General features: G+C 38.1%; 1 protein-coding gene across 1 annotated transcript in view; it reads left to right on the top strand.

Annotated features, from left to right (window-relative positions):
* LOC122809553 (lipase member H-like) overlaps window positions 1–23,549 on the top strand; it is a 462,467-nt gene that overhangs the window by 377,305 nt on the left and 61,613 nt on the right. Inside the window, exon 9 of the mRNA XM_044081135.1 lies at window positions 18,252–18,431. Within this exon, the coding sequence (XP_043937070.1) occupies window positions 18,252–18,431 (180 nt within the window). The remainder of the gene's footprint in view (window positions 1–18,251; window positions 18,432–23,549) is intronic.

Below are 23,549 nucleotides of genomic sequence, written 5' to 3'. Positions count from 1 at the left end.
AGGATCCTAAAGCTTAGGTTTGCCTGAAATTGATTTAGGATCTGCATAGACAGTAAACAGTGAAAGTAGTTTTAAAGAAAAATATAAGAGGGTGAGATGTAAGTATATCTGTATAGTAGGGAGAGTGCATAGGAAAGGAGGTAGGGTAGAGATGGGCTAGTAGGAAGGAAAGTTTGACTAGCAGGTATATAGGATAAATTTAACTAGTAGGGAGGATGATTGTGAGAAAGGTGAGTAAAATGACAGTTATGTGGTTATGATGTTAACCTAGGAAGGCACAGGAACTCAGCCAGGATTCAAGTAAGTGTTCTTTTTGCTGTGTTTTGTAATTTGTATTGACAGATTGTCTTACAGGAATGAGTATATAATTCCATTTTAGTGACCTTAAGAGTCCCCAGCTGTACTAGATTTGCTAAGTAGTAGCTGAAGTTTGTTTCTGGGACAGACTAGTCTGTTGCTGGTATTTGTGGGAGATAGTGCCAATTAAGGATGAGCATTTATCTGGTTTGGCAGTGAGGGAGTGGGTTGTAGTTAGTTGACAGTAGGCCAAGCAGTTTAGAAGCTTCATCAGTTGTAGCTGTTTTAGTGCAAGGCTGTGGAAGGAAAAGGCAAATTGTGGTACCTTATTATAACCAGGAAAAGCCAAAAGACCATTATAACATTGATTGAGTTGCTCTAATGATACGGATTGCAAGTTAATGAAAGTGAGATTAGCATATGGTAGTGTAGCTAGGAGACAGGTTAGAGTTACGTGCATTCTTGCACTGTCTGTTAAATATGGTGTGATCCTATACAGGGAGCCCATTTTGGTGAGGTTTTTTTCTGTTTTTTTTTTTTTTTTTCCTATCAAATTTCAAGTATTCATCTATGGTTTCACCAAGACGTTTGATGTGGTTAACTTGTTTGAGTTGAGTATTATTACACAAGGATATAAGGAAGAGAGTCTTTTGTGTTGCCATTTGTTTTGGTGTGAATAGAATTACTTTAGTTTTGTGGTGAGATTTAGAAATAATTGAGAATTTATGAGGCTTTTTTTTCTGGAGGTCAAAGACTTGAGTGATTTCTTGAAGGTGTAGGACAGTTTTGGAAGACCAAATCAAAGTTGTGTCATCTATATTCTGGATTATAGAGACATGCTTACTAGCCAGGTAGAGAGCATTAATAAAGATACTAGACTATGGGACCTAGGATAGACCCTTGAGGTATGCCAGTGGATACAGGGAGAAAAGTTGAGATGGTATTGCACAATTAAACTGCCTGACATCTATCTAATTGGCAATTTTAGAACCAAGTGATTGATGGGACTGTGATTTGTAGGAGGCTAGTTTCTATAGCAGCTTGTGATTAGATACCACATCAAAGGCTTTTTGTTTGGTCTACAAAAAGGGCAGATAGTGGGTCTCCTACATTTCTGTGTATATTCACTGAATGCATAACATTAAGAAATGTGGTAGTGGTGCTTTGATGAGGTCTAAAGCTTTGTTGTGATTTGTTTAATAATGTATTTTCTGTGAAGCAGTGCAGTAGCTGAGACTGGATGCACCTTTCATAGATTTTTTATAGAGGTGAGAGAATATCTATAGGCCTGCATTTAATTATTGATGTCTTTGGACGAGCTTCCCTTATGTAAGGGGATGATGTAGGTTTTTTCCCCACAGAATGAGAACATAGAATTCACTGATGAACCTACTGATTAATAAAGAGATGGGATAGTCTAGAGCATTAGCAATGGTTTAATATATTCTTCATTTTAAAAATAAAAAATAAATGAAAGCATGTATAGTTTTACTGAATGGAAAAACCTAGTGCATACCACAACACATTTTTTATTTATACACAAATCTACTGCTATGCGTAAAAACAGTAGTGGTATCGTTACTTACAAATTGTGGAAGTAAATCCCTCTCTTTGCTGCAGTTGTAACAGTTGCCCATTTCACTAGTATATTCATTCACTTTTCACACTCATCACAGATGGTGAGTAAACACAGCAGATGAGTAAGTTATTTTGTTAAGGCCTCCAAACCTTCTTGGGATCAAAGATTAAATTGCATTTTTCTGTGCTGCTAACCTTTCTCATTTACAATACCATTCATAGAGGGCAAAACCCTTACTATGGCCCTGGTGACCCAGGTTTAATTAGGGGCTGAGGCAGTTGATAGTGCAGACAGGGTACATGGCATGCACATTCTTGAGCGGTGCTTGATTTGCTCTTGGGACACATCTGCATGGTTGTGTACCTAATAGAGATCTGGGAAACTTCACATATGTGTTTCCTGGGGGGGTAGTCTTACAGACAGTAGTTCTTTGCGAAATGAAGGGGAGTGAGTTGACACTAGAACCCATTGCACAAACCAGCCCCAGTTGATACTGGGTGGCTGTAGTGATGGGAATGTAGGAAGAAAGCACTCCTTGGCATTAGTGTGATGCAGCTATAGGTGCCTTGAACTCTTTACTGGCCACAAACATGGGCCTGAGGTAGTACAAGGGAGGCTTGTTAGGTTCAGTAGACCCAGTGGATTATAAAATGCCCTGGAAGTAGCTAATAGTCAGCTGCAGGGAACCAAAAAAAGATTAATTTTAATTTGAAAGTTATATACTAACACGAGTTTAGTGTTCCACTAGAGTAGCACAATGGGAAGTGCTGGACAGATGTAAAATAAATTAAAAAAAATAGTGATAGTCTAGTTCCTGTTTTCTCCAACCAAAGTATTGTAACTGTGGACTTCAGCATGACCAACAGAGTAGAAGTAAATTAGCTAGAATGCACAGGCTATTTTAATCATAAATTGCTCTCATTACATCTCCTTCACTTAAGTGAATCTGCCATTTCAGGAGGAAGTATGTACATAGGGAAGGGCAAACACTCCCCAGCCTTTTCTAGTTACCTTATATTTTGGATGCTGTTTGTCAGCTTAATTGTCTGAAGAATTCTTACACAGTGTGTAAACAGCAATATTAATATATTAACTAGGTGTAACATTTCTGACAGTAACAAAATAGCACAAACTAAAAAAAAAAAAAACAAGCTTTTTCATTTACTATATTTAAACATAAACTCTACCTGTTCCTACAATGAAAGAGGTGATGATCACTCAATGCCCACAAGTACCCAAATAGATGGTCAGGGCTGATGCAACACAGAGGCAGATATTTCTCTGATATGGGGTGGCACCATTTCATTAATATGCATTTTGAGTAAATGTAATGCACAGGCTAATGAATGAATAAATAACCTGTAGATTTAGAACCCAGCATCACTTCATTGAGTCATATCTCAAAAAAAAAGAAACATTGTGAAAAGATCTCCTCAAAAGAACAGCACTCTTGGCAACATCCTAGATCACCTATCCTTAATGCCTATTCCGCATGTGGAGAAAGGTAGAAAAAGAGAAGGAAATACAAAAGTAACATACAGTTGTAAAAAGTGAAAAATATATACGAACTATGACTGAACATAAAAGTACTAGTCTGTACTGCATTACCAAATGCTATTAACAGAAGCAGCACAGTTTCTAACCAGAAGTAGTTATATATATATTTCAAATTAATTTCATTGTAGTAAGTAATGCCATTGACCAGATGAGTAACTAATCAGTCATATTAGATTTGAAAAGCAGCTGTGAATTTACTTGCCCTTTTGTTTTAATAGTATGGCATAAATTAATTTATTCATGTTAATTTATTTTGTTATTCATTCGTCGTTTTTGACCATGAAAGTCCAAAATGAGCAAAGTCTGTTTCCAGTGGAAGTATTACGAGAAAAGCTATAACAGGCACATTTAAGATACTATAGCAACACTAAACAAATATAAAATAGAAATTTCTTCTGTTGTAACATTATACATGTTATTAAATTCCAAGTATAGACATTTAGTATGCAAGCAGTTCACGTGCCATATATGTGACAAGCAAACATTAAATATGACTTAATAAGACATGGGTAAGGAAAGTTACAGTATAGATGTTATGAATGACTAAAGTTGAGGTATATATCATATATTCATTCATACATTCATTCTCTGAATATATTTTCATCCAGTTTTGTGCTTAAGGTGAACCTGATGTTACCTCAGCACTCATTGGATGCAAGGCTTAGATGCTTATCTTGAATTGGGCATTAGTCATCGCAGGGCAAACGCGCACGCACGCACGCACACACACACACACACACACACACACACACACACACACACACACACACACACACACACACAGAAACACACACACTAGAATTTAAAAAGGCTTACTGAGATATGAAAGCTTTAACTCAGAAGATCAAAGTTTGAGACCACTTCCATGCTATGGTTTTTCCTCCATCAGTGGCTATACTAAAGATAGTGTCCTCACTTTTGAAGCTGCATAGAAATGTGACAGTCTGGAGAAGCAGCTAAATATTAACCATGTGCTAACCCCTGGAAATGTTACTAGGAGCATAAAAGTAAAGGCTGTCTTCTGATGGTGTTTACCCTTTCAGCCCAGTGGGAGTGGTCAGGGCTCATACAGCTACTGTACGTAAGTATCACAGAGCCATGAATATGTGTGGGTAAGTTTTCAGGTGTATGAATGGTGCTGCAAGGATGGATGGATGTGTTTGTATGTGTCGGGGGTCTCCTTGCAGGTAAGTATCTAGAAGTCTTTTCTGTATGTGTGTGCTTGTAAATGTCTATACAAATATGTGACAGAATATTTCTCTGAGTGTGAGAGTGTCCTTATTTGTGGGTGCACAGATGTGCATGTGTTATATGAGAGTATTTAAGAGTATGTGTGTGTGTGTGTGTGTGTGTGTGTGTGTGTGTGTGTGTGTGTGTGTGTGTGTGTGTGTGTGTGTGTGTGTGTGTGTGTCTTATGTGTGTACACGAGTGTGTGTGCACATGTGTGTGTGTACAAGTACGTGTGTGTCGGATGGTGCCTGTGCAATCACGATGCATGGGCTAGTAGGGAGAACACTAGTGCACTCAGGTCTGATAGTGTAGCATCAACAAATGTTAATTAGCCATTAGCAAGGTGCTCTGTGCAGCTTTAACTTGTCTGTGACTCAGAGAATATTCTGTCCATCGTAGTAATTGATCAAGCTGCATTAACTAGTTAACATGAGCAGAGAGAATCTTTCTGAATTCCAGGGCCATACAAAGACAGACAACCAGAACACACATACACACCACATACAGTCACTTTCACAAAAAATACACACCAAAAAGCCATTTGGATGATATCTCCATTTTACGTGCAGCGCATCTTTGGAAGATGGGAGGAAACCAAACATACAGTAAAAATATTCACAGATGAGCCAGCTCCCTAGTATAGAAGGCTGAATCCTTAACTGTGACCAAGGAGACCTCTGTTTGGCTATCTGCAACACCAACAGTGGGAAGGATGGGGTTGAGCAACTGACACTAACTTGAACATCCTGGGTGGATCGAGATGGCTTGGGCCATCACATTCAGTACACCTTCCAGTTAGTAGATGATCACTGGTGGAAGAAACTGGGCAGGCTTGCATTGCTGGGGCATTGAGAGCACTGCTGAGTTGGAGAGGTTGACAGATGTGTGGATCTCCATGGGACTAGTATCTGGCACAGTCCATAATGCCGAGCTCTCACCTTCCAGTGAATGAATGGGCTGATAAAGCTCCTGGATGAGAACGAATTGGGTACAGGGCTTTCATCCTTTCTGGGGATGCCTGGCTATCACTCCTGGAAGGGATGAATGAGTCAACCGATGGGACACAGAAGGGAAAGCCTTACTCATCTGCACTAAGTGCTAGACAAACTGTTGTAGCCCAAACACTGTGCTTTTAACACATTTGTGCCGGCAAAAAAAATAAATAAATAAATTAATTAATTAAATTAAAAATCTATTCAGAGCTTGTATATTAACATTTTCTTGACTTCATGCTGTCTAGTGCATTCACAGCTAAATAATAAACACAGTGTCAACATTCAAGAGAACAAGGAAACCAAGCATCAGATCCAAAGAACATGGCTCATATGATGAGGCTCCTGTTTATTACAATGAATTTCATCCCCTTAAACCATAACTTCTCTGGTTCCTAGCTAGTTACAAGAGCTGCAGCCCAGGGGACCAGGCTTGATTCTCTGTGACAGTGCATTCTAGATGGGGTATTTCACACCCACCCACCCACCCACCCACTCACGATTACCTTTGGATTGATTCTACTTTTACATATTGCTGACTTACTCCACATTAAGCCCAGGCTGATTCTGTAAAATAAAAAAAATGCATCTCTGGACTGTACCACTTTGTACTCCTGTAATGTTACTGCAAAATAAACCTTGTATTGCTAATGCACATCTTCTGGATACATAGCCAATGAAAGAAGAGAATGCAGCGAGAAATCATCTTTTGTAAAAAAAAAAAAAAAAAAAACTCCGAAGACGAAAAATGGCAGCTTAAGAGAAAATCTCCCTTTTTAATGTGTACCAACTTTGTTTTTATTAATGCTCTATTCTGGGCCAGCCAGCAGTGAGCCAAAGACAGCTGCTTAGATCATCTAATGTTGGTTCTGGCTCTGCTCCACCTTATTTTTTTATACTGCTTACACCCTCTACCCTCAATCTCTCTACAGCCATATACAATTAAATCAGTAGTTTTTTGCTTTGCTACTATACCTATTACACACTGTTAACAGACCTCCACCACACAGATTCATCCTCATTCATGTCAGTGATCCCCACACCTTAACTACATCCTATCCTCATCCTCTATCCTTTTAATTCTCTCTATTTCTTGCATTCCAGAAATATTCCTTATATCAGTACCCTTTCTTTTACTTGCACACGTAATATCCTACCAACATTCATTACACTCACACTTCCAAGAGAACGCTTATATTGTGTCCTCCAAGCAGAATATGGCTGAACCTCATCTCCCAATCACACCCTATCTAGATCAGCACATATATCTTATTATTCAAAAACAGTAAACCAAAGCAATGGCCATTTACTCACAAATGGATTATTAAACATAAAAGTAAATTAAATGCCTCTACCCATACGATCATGCCCCCTGTGACAATGTGAGATGTTTCCATCTGTGCAAGAGAGAATGGGGCAGTGCATGTGTGACATGCCAGTGTGGCTGGCTGGAGTTTTGTGGATGGTTTTGTGTCTTTTGGCATCACGCTGACTTGTACAGATGCTTGCGTTAAAAAATGTATCAAGTGTTATTATAACTGATTAAATGTAGACATTTAAACAAAGAATTCTGGAATGGAATAGTAGAAGTTTTTGAAATTGTCCTATAGCTTTCAGATACTGCAGCAGATCTTAGCAAAGTTTTGATTGTGTATTTTACCAGAATCAGGTGATCAAATGTGATTTTATTCTGTAACCAGCAATGAGAGGATAGAACTCACACAGCAGCTTGTTTTGTTTTCTTTGGAACCTGATATAAAATTCTGTGACAGTTATCAAAGTCAGTCAGTTGTTAAGTTGAGTTCAGATCAGTTAGTTGGAAGCTCATCACCTTACCTTGTGGAAGTAAGGATTTCAGCATCTAATCTGGCCTTGTTGTATTAATTAAGTTAGCTAGGGAACAGTTGTTCTTTAGACAGTTAGGAAATACAGTGAGATTAGTTGAGTATTGTTTTTCTGCATCTGTTTGAATCTGTCCAACTGTGTTATTTTTATTTCTCCTGTGATTGAAACTCTGATGTTTATTGTACTTAGATATTTAGTATTCTCATATTTTCTATTTCATTATTTATTATTAAATATTTTTATACCTTTCATTGTGGTTGGTCATTTAGAGAATACTTTTAACATCTTGAGAGTACTTGTGCTTATTTTAGTGACATGGCTACTCCAAAAAGCCTTGCTGCTTTGGTTACACTCGACTATTTACAATCATATTGATTTTACTCAGTATAATTAGATACCCTTGTAAGAGCCTTAGAACAGTTGACTGCTGGCAGCGTGATTACCTTATAGTCTGAGTAGAAGGGTCACAGCTAGTAAATCTGCGCCAGCATTTCCCAGGAGTGTGTGTGTGTGTGTGTGTGTGTGTGTGTGTGTGTATGTGTGTGTGTGTGTGTGTGTGTGTGTGTGTGTGTGTGTGTGTGTGTGTGTGTGTGTGTGTGTGAAAAATCAAATGCCTAGGTGTGGATGTCTGCGCTACTTGGAACTAGGACATAGAGCTCCAGAGTGAGTCTTGTTTGGGATCTGGAGAAACAGAGAGTCCATTCCCAGGTTTGGAGTGGATTCCTTGGGTGCTTTTGGGGGAAATTGTGCTTGATGCAGAGCGCTGCATCTTAAAATACTGTGTAAATCCATTCCTGTTTTTTGTGACCATCTCTCACCAGTGTCAGTGGTGAGGATTGATGCTCTTTGATTACTGGCCCGTGGTAAAGAAAGGCCAGCACACACCCAAAACCATAAAACTCAGTGCTGACATCCACTCAAACCCAAGCGTAACTCAGCATATTGTGTAACTCAGCATATTCATGCACTAGACAAATCCACATCATCTGCTTTACCTCTACAACCTCACCCACACTTCCACTCTGGCTTTCATATATACTGTACCAAATTTTGAAGTATTTATAACAAACTCCTTGAAGTGCTTGCACAGATAGTACCAAACTCAGATATCTTAGTTGCCAGAGAAACCTAGATCTGCCAGGAAAAAAAAAGTGAAGAATTTGCATTGCCAGGGTGTAAAATTATCAGATTATACAGAACTAAGAAAAAATTGGTGTTCTTTTCTACAAATACACACTAGATAACTCCATTTGCCCCTGCACCCTGCCAGCTTTCTCTAACTCAGAAATCCTGCTAACCACTCTAAAGCTAAACACTCAAAAGACTATCACAATCTTGGCTATATACATACCCACAGATAGAATGCTAAAATACTGGAAAAAATTCCCTCATGAAGCCATAATATTGAGCGATGTTAATATAGATTGGCAAACCATACAGTCTGAAAATCCAACCAATAATACAGATATGTACAATTTTACCCAAGTTATAATCACACCAACTAGATATAACAAAGCCATATCCAGACAATTGACTCTTGACTGGATCCTAACATCTTCTCCAAAAAAATATTATCCACTGAAACTCTGTCAGCCAGCCTAAGTGATCACTTACCAATTGGCACCATAATGTACCAAAGCAACAGCTCCAAAACACATCATTAGAGGCTGGTAAGAAACCTTACTATACCTCCTTAACTGGGAGTCACTAAAGACTGTCATCACAGATGATGTTGTCTTCATGTTCAATAAACTCTTCCTAGGAGTTCTGAACACACTAGCCGCCCTCAGAGTAAAAAAAGAGCAAAGTCTGCCCATGGTTATTATGAGCAGTAAAAACAACTCATGAAGCAAAGAGACAAAGCATGAAAGATCTGGACAGAAAATGAAACAGTTCCTACTTTATTAGTATATAAACAACTAAGAAACCTAACAAAACAACTTATCCCCAAAGTTAATAAAACCTACTACTCAACCAATCAAAACATATACACTAATAATCCAGATTTTTTCTGGGCCTTAGTCAATAAACTGTTAAATACAGGACAAGCTATACAGCGAACACCAGATACAAAGAAAAAATAATACCATACCCCACCAATTCATTACCCACCCTATATAGACAGTGCAGTCATTAACCTACCGCTCGACTAATCAAACTCTTAAGGTTCCCACTCAGTCAGATAACCTCCTCCTACATTTCTCCTTCCAACAAGTTTCCACATATACGACCAAAAAATACCTCAATAAAATTAAAGCCTATTACAACTGCCACTGACAATCTACCTGACAAATAGTTTAAAATAGCAGCTGAGGCTATTGCATATCTAGTTTCAGGTCTGCTAAAGCAATCTATATGTGAAAATTGAGTCCCCTCTGTAAGGGAAAAAAATCTTTCATTATTCTTCTGCATAAGGGTGGAATCAATGCAGATCTTTCAAACCATAGTCCAACTACATTTTATCTCCTCCATCAAAAATATTAGAAACATGTTTTCATATGTAACTTCTGAACTAATAGATAACCAGCTTCTGTCTTCAACCCAATAAGGCTTCTGTCCACATCACAGCACAACTACTGCTTTGTTGAATTTTAATACTGTCATCACCCATAGAAATACCAGAGGCCTAGTCTCCACCATCTTCCTTGATTTATCAAAAGCTTCTGATACTATCTCCAACCAGAAACTCTTACATAAACGTTCATCCATAGAGCTCACCAACTCTTCACTGCTGTGATTCCATAACTACCTGTCAGACAGAACACAAGCAGTGAGATGGAAAAATGATTTCTCCATTGTCATATCAGTATGTATTGGTGTCTCACAAGGATTTACATAAGGCCCCATAGTTTTCAACATATTCATCAATGACCTCTACACTATTCCAAAAAAAAAAATGCTACCCTAGTTCAATACAGTGATGACTCGACCCTAATAGTGTACAGAAAATCTACTACTTTTATTCTGAAATATAGTTATTGCTAAACCTAGTAGTAGACACAAACCCAACCTAACTATACTGAAAGTGTTTAAAATAAAATACTGAATAAAAGGAATTAGCTGTTCCACTTTAGCAAAGCTCTGTACTTACAGGCAGCTGATTTTAGGACCCTGTAAACTCCTGTCCGGTGTATCCCCTGACGTCAGAGAGTTTTCTTAGTTCCTATCAGTCTTACCGCCATTTTTCAAATCTAAGCCAAACAGAAAGGTACTGTTCTGTGTCTCCCTGCTCGGTCGCCAGCTCCTGCCTCAAGGTATGCAATTTACAAGGATAAACCTGTATTTTATGTCCTATTGTGCCTTCATTTGACCATATCTGCTCATGCAACTGTAAACTGTTCATTGTAACTGCTGCCATATTTTACTAAGGTGTTTATAGCGTTAACACTAACGACAGCGTTCTAATGAAGAAACATGCATACAAAACGTAGTTTGAGTAACAAGAGCTTTAGCTGAATATTCATTTGCTGCTTTACATTCCTACATATGGTTAAGACTTATTTGAGCATTAACCTTTGATTGATAGATTCTACAGTAATAATTAGCAGCTCCTGTACAGAATTGAAGTGAGGTTTTAGCGACAGCATTTTATGTACAGTCATATCATAGCCAGAGTAATTGTAATTATTATTTGAAGTTGGCAATGCTGTTCTATCCATATGTTGTAACTTAATAGTGCAAATCCACTGATGTTTAGTTGCTTAACTTAACTGATACGCAGATTGCCACGTGGAATACTTGACTTAGCGACTCTTGTTTCTAAGACCTAAAAGCGTACATTTCAGCTACTAGAGCACTGTAAGGCGTAGTGGAACTGATTAAGGTCATATGTGTTTCTGCTTCTTGTAGTGTCTTATACTACCTAATCAACAAAGCTATAGCTTTATCATTAACCTGCTACAAACCAGGATTCACTGATGCTTATGTTGTTTATATTTTCTAACTGAACTGAATGTTTTCGTTGCCTAACACGTGCATATTGGTTTGCTTTATACTGAACCTTGATAACAACCTCTCTGCTAGTTATTTCTAACTACTTGAATTAAACTGCATAAGTCATAGGCATTCCTAAACTAGAACACTATACTACCTTTTGCATAACCTATGTTTTCCATCTTATCTTAAACAGCCCCTTAAACACCAACCGCGTGGCTCCTAACCATCCGGTGGAGACGCAGAGGGACTGTGGTGCGAATGCACAAGCAGGCTAAAAGGACTACATTCTCAGCCAACTAATTCCCCAAGAAATTAGGGTAAAAGAATACCCTCCTAAACTTTAAGTACTATTGTAAAGCGTCTCGCATGCAGGGACAAAACAGTACCTCTCTCACTTATTCTGGCAGCCCCTGTCCAAACTACTTATAACTAATAGTGTACATAAAATCTACTACTTTTATTCTGAAATATAGTTATTGCTAAACCTAGTAGTAGACACAAACCCAACCTAACTATACTGAAAGTGTTTAAAATTAAATACTGAATAAAAGGAATTAGCTGTTCCACTTTAGCAAAGCTCTGTACTTACAGGCAGCTGATTTTAGGACCCTGTAAACTCCTGTCCAGTGTATCCCCGCTCCGCTTCACCCTCACTACGCTCGGGCTCGCTCCGCTCCCCACCCTGCCCCCATATCCCACCCGCCCCCGCTATATCTATATTTATTAGGTCCTGAATCCCATCCCACTTAATCTCTGAACCAATCATAGCCCCCCTCCAGTTAATATACCTCCTCCCATATTTCCAGCTAATCACCAATCAGCTAGTTGGCCCTCACATAATATTAGCCATCCTTTCTCTACTACTTGGGCAAAACAATGAAGTTCATCATCCCACCTCTACTTCTTCTCCTAATGATTCCATATCTATTATCATGCTATGAAAACCAAACACTGTTGGGTATTCACTTCCCAAATGGTCACACCTGCTCTCATCTAACTCCTCCCTTGAATCAGATCTCACCTTCAAACTGTACCACTACAACATTCCACCCCAAAAGTGTGTATCTCACTCAGCGCTACCCTAAAATAACCACTACAAAATCTGGTCTGAAGATACTAAGTAAACTTCTACGACTCTTTGACCATCTGAAAGCAAGTATTACCAAAGATGGTGATATTCACCCCAACCCAGGCCCATCCATTGATTTAGACTCTGTCACCTCTATCTTAACTCAAAGACCTTCTAGCTCCCTCCTCATCCTCCATCTCAATCTAAGAAGTATAAATAACAAGATACATAATCTACATGCTATGATAGCCACTCATCTCCCAGACATCATGTGTCTATCGGAAACATGGCTCAAACCATCCACTAAGGACAAAGAAATTCTTCCACCTGGATACAATATACTCAGGGTTGATCAGATAAAAAAAAAGGTGGTGGAATAGCAGTAATGTTTAGAAATACCCTGAATATCATTATGAATCCTACACAACCCCCTAAGGTCACCAATATGGAACTAATTGCCCTAAAAATCTGCCTAAACAACCAAAAGAGTATCAATCTTATTTTAGTCTACATCCCACCAGGGAAAAACTTAGAAACTGTGGAGCAAACCCTAAGCTGGCTTACCTCTAACTACCCTCAAGAAACTATTGTGCTAGGAGATTTCAACCTCGACTGGTCCCAGTACTCTGACCAGATAAATCCCCTGCCCATTAACCTATATGGCTTCTCCCAAAATATAAAATCTCCCACTAGAATAGGTAATTCTCAACAAAAAGAAAGCATTATTGACTGGATTCTCACCAATAAAGACACACCTACCTATACTACGGGGACCCTCCCCAATGATCTTAGTGACCACCTTATCACCTTCGTCATAAAACATAAGCTGACATGTACAAACCTTCCCATATATAAGCTAGTCAGAAACAAGAAGAAATTTGTTCTTGAACAATTTCTAACAGAACTTAAATCCTGTAACTGGTCCATCCTAAAAACACTTCCCATCGATGAGAGTGTTACATACTTTAATGACACATTCCTTAAAATACTGGACTCTCATGCACCAAACCGATCCATCAGAGCCAAAATCAGGATTGCACCTTGGCTAACTAAAGACACCAAATCTAAAATTAAGCTCAGAGACCAGGCCTGGGTAAACTGGCGTACCACCAAAGAACCCCTAGATCGCATCAAATTTCAGCAGCTTAGAAACTCAACAAAAGCATATACTACCCGAGATAAAAATAATTATTTTCATCATCTCCAGGACAAACACCAAAATAATCCAAAGAAGTTTTGGGCAGGTTTTAATAACCTCCTTTATTCTGGGAAATCAACTACCCCTACCCCTGAAAAACTTATAGGTGAAGATCCTGTAGTAATAGCTAACTCCTTTAACTCTTTCTTCACTGAGACCATTCAGGCACTAGCCAGTCAGTTACCTACTTCTTCCACCTCCTTAACCAGTCCTACTGGAAAAAATCTACCTGCCTTTAGTTTTCAACCAATATCCACCTCCTATATTAGAACTCTATTAAAGAAACTCAAACCATCCACCCTATCGGCTGATCGTCTCCCAGCCGAATACCTACAACTAGCATCTGATGAAATTGCCTATCCCATCTCAATCCTGATAAACAGAACCATCAATGAGGCCACCATCCCCTCAATCTGGAAAATATCATACGACATCCCTCTTCACAAGGGAGGTGCCTCTACGGAAACATCTAACTATAGACCTATAGCAATATTGTCGCCTATAGCAAAAATTATGGAAAGGTGTGCCCACAAGCAAATCCTACACTACCTTACCCTAAACAATCTTCTGTCAAAAACTCAACATGGTTTTCGCCCCCATCATAGTACCACCACTGCCCTCCTTTCTTTTGTTGATTCAGTAAACAATAACCGGAACAACAAATTAATTACTTCTGCTCTCTTCCTTGACCTGTCAAAAGCCTTTGACATGGTCAATCACCAACTAATGCTCCACACCCTTGAATCCCTTCACCTCAACAACCTGGCCCTACTTTGGTTTAATGCTTACCTTTCTGGCAGACAACAAGCAGTCCAGTGGCAAAACACACTATCTAACTTGCTTCCAAATACCATAGGAGTTCCCCAAGGCTCTATACTTGGTCCCCTTCTCTTCTCTGTATTCATAAATGACCTACACTCAGTCATCCCCCAAGCCACCTGCATTCAATATGCAGATGACTCCACCCTGATCTGTTCTGATGTCTCTCTCCATAATCTCCAAACAGTCACCCAACACTGTTTTGCAGCAGTTGAAAAATGGTTTTCTGAACGGAAACTCATCCTAAATCCCATAAAAACCAAGCTACTTCTAATCTTCCCCACGTGTCGAACCCCCTTAGGGCTATATCCACCACATTCTAAAAATACAATCTTTCACGTTCAATCCATCAACGGCACCATCATCGAGCCTGTCACTAACACCAAACTGCTAGGTGTTACTATTGATCACAAGCTCAAATTCGATGTTCGCATTAGTCAAACTATTAAGACAGTAAACAAGAAACTAGGCTCTTTGTACAGAATCAAGAACTTTCTTACTCCGTATTCCAAACTAACTATAGCACGGTCACATCTTCTCTCCACCCTACTGTATGCCTCCCCTGTCCTATCTTTCCTCAATAAAAATGAGCTCAACAAACTCTCAGTTGTTTATAACCATATCGCTAGATTTGTTACTGGTTCCCCTTACCGTACTCATCACTGCCATAAGCTAAAGAAACTGGACTGGTTAGAATTACCTAACCTTCTTAAATTCAACCAACTTACAGAAGCATTTAAATTAATTATGAAACCTGATAAAACTCCCTCTCTGAACAAACTCCTGACCCCCTACTCCAACCTTAATTGCCTCCGATCTTCTAATAGTGTCCTGGTACAAACCATGAAATCAAATAACTCAGGAGGTGATGCTATCTATGCCAATTCTATCGGAAGGCTCTGGAATTCTTTTCCTAATGACCTAAGACTTTCAACTTCCCTCAGCCAGTTTAAAACTAGTCTCAAGTCACTACTTAAGACCCATTGGCTATGCCCTTGTGACAATCCTGACTGATCATATAACTGTCTTCCACCCACACACAATTATTTAATGACTCTCCACCTAAAATCTCTCTAGATCCCTTTAAACCTATTCTCTAATTCACGTGGGTCCTCATAGATGGCCCCCTCCGTATAACCATAGAATTGACCTGTGAATAACCATATATCCTTCTCCCTAGTGACCTAAAACTCTAACCTCATCACTTATTAACCTACCCTAATATCGGGGTTTTTACTCCTCATGTATTTGCGGAATTAAATAGAGTGTATTTGTAACTGAGTATCTCTGAACTTTGTATACTATGATTGTTCCTTATGATGTCTATGTAGTGTTGTTGTTTTTCTTCAAATGTGGAGCTTTTCTCCCCGGGTCTCTGCTGAAAAGGGATATGTATCCAGTCGGACTAACCCGGTAAACAAATGTAAAATAAAATAAAATAAATAAATAAAATAATCTGCTGTGGCAAATCTCTGTCTCTAAATTCCAAGAGTTATAAACTTTATGAAAAATCCTTATTTGTTGAAACATGGCTAAATAATTCACAACTACTTCTAAACCCTACATTCTTACTACCACCTCTCTTTTATGTTGCCTCAGTCTTCACTAACCTTCAAGTCTCACAGCTGTCCAAACTTGAGTAGTATTATAATAAAATAGCCAGATATGTAGTAAACTATAAAAGTGGAACACACCACTGCCTAGTCCTGAGACAATTATACTGGTTATAACTACCACATTATCTAACACTTTCCCAGCTAACTACAGAACACAGACTTCAATATAAGGCAAAAGATTGCCCAACCCTTAACAACTTAATGCAGTACTACCACCCAATAGAATTTTGCTCTCTAGAGAAAAATCACAATAAGCAAGTCATCTAATATTGCACATGATCCTCTACATTCAAAATAGCTTAACTATGTGGTTCCATAGTTTAGCCACTTTGTTTGACTCTATATTCAAACAAAGTAGCGAAACTATGGAACCATATCCCACTACGACTGAAATCCATTCAGAATACAAACTTGTTAAAAACCAACTAAAACTTCACCTATCAAATCAATGGATGTGCTGCTAGACATCACCAGTAGGCAACTGAGAGCTTGTTTTTGGGAGTGCAATGAGTTGGCAGATTTTAAAAATTCCCTGCAGAGTATTTGTCAGAAATGTTGGGGGAGCAAATGGCTGTAAATAAAGAAAGGTTTCTTCTGAGCTGGGACACAGGATCTGAATTGTCTATACATAGTAAGGCCTTATCAAAAATTAATGCTATTGGCTGCTAAAAATGCAATTACTAAAAAATGGAAATTAAAATCTTAACCAGCAGTAACTGAAATACAGAATATGTTAAAGGCAATAAAAGAACTAGAGGTGGGATCTTTAGAAAAGAGAAGTAAATTACATAAAAATAAATAGAATTTGTATAACATTACAAAGCAGAATAATGTTTAGAAGGAACAGTAAGTTTAAGGGAAGGCAGGAATTGAGCAATTTATATAATGTTGGCATGAATAATTGTTAAGAGAGAGAGAGAAAATATATATGCATTGTGTAATACACTAATATAACATATTAATATGATTTGTTATCTAGTCTATTACTGTATGCATGCTTATATAATCTTAAATGATACTGTAATAAAGGTGTTTAAAAAACAGTGGACATTCATTCTGTGATGAATAATGCCTGGTTAGATGTATATTATGAGGATTTTTTTTATAATCACAATGTGTGTATGTGAGCAGGATGTAGCTTCTAAATTGTTTTTTTTCCCATCCACTTATGTAATGGAAAAGGGCAATCATGGGCACACACACATATATGTGTGTGTGTGTGTGTGTGTGTGTGTGTGTGTGTGTGTGTGTGTGTGTGTGTGTGTGTGTGTGTGTGTGTATATATATGTATATATATATATATATATATATATATATATATATATGTGTATGCGTGTGTGTGTGTATACACACACATACATACGTAGATATACATACACAGTATATATACACACACACACACACACACACACACACACACACACATGCACGCGCGCACACCCACACAATACACACATATGTGCAAGGGCTGTGTCTTCTCTGTTATGCAGCATGCATACATGCAAGACCGCACATATACACACATGTACCCAGTGTCTCTCACTGCTGCTAGCCTATTACTAACTACCTCTCTTGCCTATAAAAATAATAAATACACTCTTCTCTCATTGTTACTAACCTTCACTTAACATCTGCATAACTCTGTGGTAAAACAAAATGCTCACAAATTCTAAACATAAGCTTTCCTTGGTAAAAAAAAAAATAAAAATTTAAATCAGGTCCCTCAAGAGTTTGATAGCCCAGAAACTAACTGCAGTGCTGCTCACATGGGTTCACTAATAGAGCCAGATTGCCTATGGGCTTGGCAAGGTGGACTGGTTAGTCATGTGGGAATCTTTCCCATTCTGCACAGAATTGTTGCATATCCTCTTTGAGATAGTTATGTCTACTGAAGAGCTTGTAGGTTCATGTCCTGCTCTGGACAAGTTACAGTGACAAAGTGCCACTGCTATGTGGAGGGAACTGGAATGTTCCTTAAGGAAGTAGTACATCAGTAGGAGGAATTATACCGTTCTGTCTTTAGTAGCATTATTACCATTGCACTAATTAGGCCATATGCTCCACCACTGCATTAAAACCATTTTCTCTGATAATTTGTTTTTTCTGTCTTTAGATCCATTACTTTATTTGAGCCTGGAAAGGTATACAAGTTTCTCATTTCAGCAGACAAGAAAGGGAACTTCCATGAAATCCACCTACAGTTATACACTACCAGATATGTGTATTTGGATGCTAGGAAGAAGAAACTGATAGTGGATCAACTAACACTCACACCTCTTCCACTCAGTGGCAGGTAAGGGACAGCACTGTGGCATTATGTCTGAAGATCATGAAAATGTGTAACAGGTTAGGTAACTCCCAGCACTAATATTTTGACAAAGGATGGCACTCGTTGAGACTTTTCTTTGGAAGTATAAAGAGGATAAAGAAGTGGAATATGTTGTTCAGTAACATTGTAACCTTACTTTTTTACTTTTCTGTCAGAATCTTTTTGCAAGTTTGAGTATATCCATGTATTATAATTAAGTACATCTCCCCACAGGTTGTCTGTCTGGCACTTGGCACCTCACTCAAAGAAAGTTGCTTGCTTTTGATATAAATTTATGTTAATATATTTAGGTTTTCCTTTTTTCTGTCTTTTTGTGTAATTTCCAGCAGATTTGCTTTGCATTTCTGGCTTCTTGACCTTGAGACAGATGCTAAAGACAAACTGCTGTGGTAACCTTTATATAGATTTAATCTGTAGAATTTAATATTCTGTATTAAAAGCAAAATAGATCATCATTTTTAAAGTAGCACTATGATGTTTCAGTTCTCAAACTCTTGCTGATTTGCAGAATTTGTTGAGCTATCTGTATGCTCAGACATTTACAACATCACAAAATGAAAACTGAGGGATGCAGTAGATAGCCATAAATGAGACCATTTTAATGGCCTGAATGGTCATTCAGACAAGTCCAAATCTATTTCATACCCCAAAATTGACTTCTTTCTTGCATTTTTTGGTCTTTTGAGATTTGTCTACCAGCTTAATCCATCAGACAGGCTGTGTTAAAAGCTATTCCTTTTCAGTCAATGGACCGTACCACAATGCTGTTCTTTCTATGATATTGCATTATATCTGATGAGAACAGTACAGTAGGCTTGATGGTTTTACAACATTTGGAGAAATGCCTAGCTTGTACTGCTCTGGAAAAGGGTAAGTGGCTCTCCTGTTGGTGAATCCATCCATTTTTTTTCACACCACCTGTCCCAATGAAGTTTACAGTGTTAAGACAGCTGGGTAATGTAGACCAGACTCCTTATCCTCACCAACAGTCTTCAGCACATTCTGTGGCATCCTTGGTGTTCCCAGATAAGCTTAAAGCTATAATCCCTCCAGCTTGTCTTGTGTGTGCTGTGGGCCCCTCCCTCCTGTGGGATGTGGCAGATGTCCTCACAAAGTACACATATTTCATTGAGTGACTCTTCTCAACTCAGAAGAGCAGTGTTGTTACTCCGAGATCCTCTTAGACTGCTAAACTACTCACTCTGTGTTGGAGAATGATCAGAAATATGCCATGAAGGAACCTTGTTTCTGCTACTTGTATACGTGGCCTCATATTTTCTTTTCTTTTCTTTCTTTTTCCTTTTTTTTTTCATTAGCTGTAACTCACGACCATGTGTGAGAGTGGAGGAATAGACTGACCAGTAAAGTTAGACCTTCATCCTCCAACTAACTCCTCACTTTACCACAACAGTCCATTACTAAGCCTGCAGTACTGCTGCCTCTACTAATCAATCCACTGACTCCCACTTCCCTTATTCATGAACAAGACCCAGGACAGTTAAAGTCCTCCATCAGAAGTAGCTGATCCCTACTCACATGTGAAAGACAGTCCACTCTTTTCTGGGAGAGAACAATGTCCTTTGATCTGGAGGTGCTGGTTTTATCCCTGTCACTTAACATTCAGCCTCCCCCTTAGCCTGTATAATCCGGTACAGTGATGATTCTACACTTATATGTGCAGTCACTTACTTACAACAGCTACAAAATATAACTCAAAAGTCCCTCACTGAAGTGGAATCATGGCTAACCAAACACAGCTCGTACTTAACCCTAACAAAACCAAGCTGATTATATTTCAACCCACCCGATCTTCTAACAATCCACCTACCTTCCATATTACAGCTAGCAATGATACAAAAATATTTACACCTGATTTACACATAAAACTAATAGGTGTTTTGACCTTCACATAGCCCATACTATTAAGAAAACACATAAACAAGTGGGTACTCTTTACAGAAACAAAAGATTTGTTACCCCAACCACCAGGGTAGCAATAGGCAGAACACACACCTCCTGTCAACACTCCTCAATGCCTCACCCATACTAACTAATCCTAAAATAGTAGACATAAACAAACTAGAAGCACGTTATAATAAAATTGCAAAATTTGCTACTGACTCTCCATACAGGACTCATCACTGCCATGCCTTAACAAAACTCTCCTAGTTAGAGTTACCCCAACTCTTAACATACACACAGTTAAGCATGGCTCATGAATTAGTTTACCAACCTGAGAAAATACCAGCTCTTAACAACATTATTCTCCCCTACTCCAGCAACCACTCTCTTCGTTCATCAAATAAACCACTGCTGTATGTTATCAAATCCACAAATACTTCAGGTGATGCTTTATATTCATCTCAAGTTGCTAAGGCCTGGAACACACTTCCCTCCTCTATTATATCCACTCTCAACTCAAACCAGTTCCAAAAACTACTCAAAATTCATCTCACCAAGTCATGGCAATGCTCTTGTAGTAGTCCAGGCTAATAAGACCTACTACCACATCTCTTAATTTCTCCTCATAAAATTAACTCTCAAACCTTTTTTTTCTCATGTCTTTATTATTTTTCCTCAGTCAACCCCCAAACCTAATTTCCTACCATCTTTTCCTTCCCCTTAATGACCCCACTCATTGCTTACTTGTCATGCTAAACTGAGACACACTCAAAAGGACTCTCACCATCTCAAATGCCTATCAGTATTTCTTGCAAGACTATGGTGTCTCTGTTGGCACTTTTTCTCTTCATCCTCTGTTTTCAAGGTTCGTATCAAGTCAGGAGTTCTGTCCTTGTATTAATAAACACATCTGTCCTATTTTCTTAGTAGCTTATCATATGCAAATGATGTGCATGTGTCTATTGCCTATTGTTATATGTAAACCCTGTTCTGATTTCTTCTTACTAGCATGACATGTGTGAATATGTACAATTTCTGTTGACTATTGTTATATATAATAACTTACAACTATTGTTAATCTGACTTTTAATGTATTTTTCTGTTCAATGTATTTTTTCATATTGTATGTTTTCTGTGTGGACCTTTTCTTCCTGGGCCTCCACTGAAAATGAGTCACAACCCAGTCAGACTTTCCCAGTAAACAAATGTAAAATAAAATAAAAAAAATAAATAAAGGTATAACTAAGTTATACAGTATCGCAGCATAAAATAACATATGCAAAAATATATGCACATATTTACAAGATAGGTTAAAAAATAAGTAATATCAGGACTATACAGTGCATACTACAGATGTTATAGGTGAAGCAAATGCGGTCCAGCCAAAAGAACAGATATAGTTTACACAAGTGTGGAGGGGAATGTTAGGAGTGAAAAGAGCGGGAACAGTAGAATACTAAGAATTGCAATAGAAGAGCTAATAACAGGAGAAGTGGGTACTGTATATATAGTAGGGAATAAGTAGGCCAAGTGGGGAAGCAATGAGCATGAGTTTATGTACCGAGGAGAGATTGGTTGGGAAATAAAAAACAGAACAACCACACTGACAAAATGGGGTGCACCAGGATAATCCAAGAAAAAATATTCTATTAATATTAAGCACTTTTGTCAGTACAGGTTGAGTCATACGTTATTAGAATGTATCAAAAACAGCACAAAGTGCTCTATTTAAACCAATTCAAATGATCACGATAGCTGACCCATCTTTCTTAAAGTTAAATGCATACTAAAAAAACGTCTTATGAGATTAATTAATAAAATTTGTATGTGTAAAAAATTCCTTTGAATTATGTTAAAATAACTTCATTATATAATGATAAAAAATGTATACATGCCTAAAAACACTTTCTTGCAATAAAAACAAACTGATATTCCAAAACAGTACCTACCCAAACACTAAACAGGGCCAACATTGCTTATCTTTCGAAATCAAACCACATCAAGAACCTTGTTTTTATATTACAACTTAACAGCATGCTTAGACTACTAAAATACAACACATTTAGACTAATACACAATCCAGGCTATATTAACAGATTAATTCAGTCTTCAGTGTCAATAAGAAACAGTTAAAGGCAATATAATTGCTGCAGCAGCTTTTGTTCTGCAAACCACAAATCATACAAAAATCAGAAATAGTACTGCTTACAACATACATGCTTGGAGGATGCCTACATTTAATTTTTAATCTCCCTATATCTTCTCTGTCATCAAGAATTAGCTGTTCCTTCCAACATCATTCAGTACACGTCTGACCTACTTGAATGGCTAATAATGCTATATTGTTGCAGCAGTATCTCCTGAATCAGTCAGATCGTGTAGAAACTGGGCCCTATGCAGGGTACTAAAGCAGGGCCCTACTAGCCATAACAGTATTCCACTACTTGGCTGTCTCTCCCCAGCTATCATAAACACTATTCAAGCTTGTCAGTGTGCATACTATTTTCTTGTTTACTTTTACAGTTATCACAGACTTGGATTTCATTTAAAACTTTTACTGCAGATTTTACAGAAAAAAACACTAACAGACATCTTCTAAACAACTCACTCTTTCATTCAGAATAGACATAGCGTGAGAAAACAGTGAACTTCTCTTCCCTTGAATCTCACATTTAGCATTTAGTGAAAAAGCATTTGGCAACCCTGTAAAATAAAACAGATGTGCTTGGATTCATACTCAGATAGCATATAATGAAGAACTAATTGGAACCTATATTTTAAAACGTGCAAGAATTCAAAACACAAATGTATAAGTCATTTGCTGACAGCCTGGGACAGCCCAGGAGTACTGTCTGGTGAAGTAACTTTGCAGAATCACATAGAAGACAAATAAGGGCCAATGGAGTCAAACTATGCACTGATGGAAACAGCTCTTTAAAAACTCTTAGCCTTACTCATTTGCAGTAAGTGCTAGACAAACTGTTGTAGCCCAAAACACTGCATTAAACATCTGTGTGACTGCAAAAATGCAAGCTAAATTAAAAATGTATTTAGAGCTTAATTAAAAAATAAACAATTTTTAATTTAAATCTCCCCAAAATGCCTGGACATCAATATATAACGTACTGCATCTGCGCTCATACAATGCACACAACCCTTTTAAAAATAGCTCTCCACTAG

This window comes from Protopterus annectens, chromosome 8.part0 (assembly GCF_019279795.1).
Source record: "Protopterus annectens isolate FY-2018-M chromosome 8.part0, PAN1.0, whole genome shotgun sequence".
Lineage (NCBI taxonomy): Eukaryota > Metazoa > Chordata > Ceratodontiformes > Protopteridae > Protopterus > Protopterus annectens.
This window is presented reverse-complemented; position numbering and strand designations above follow the sequence as displayed.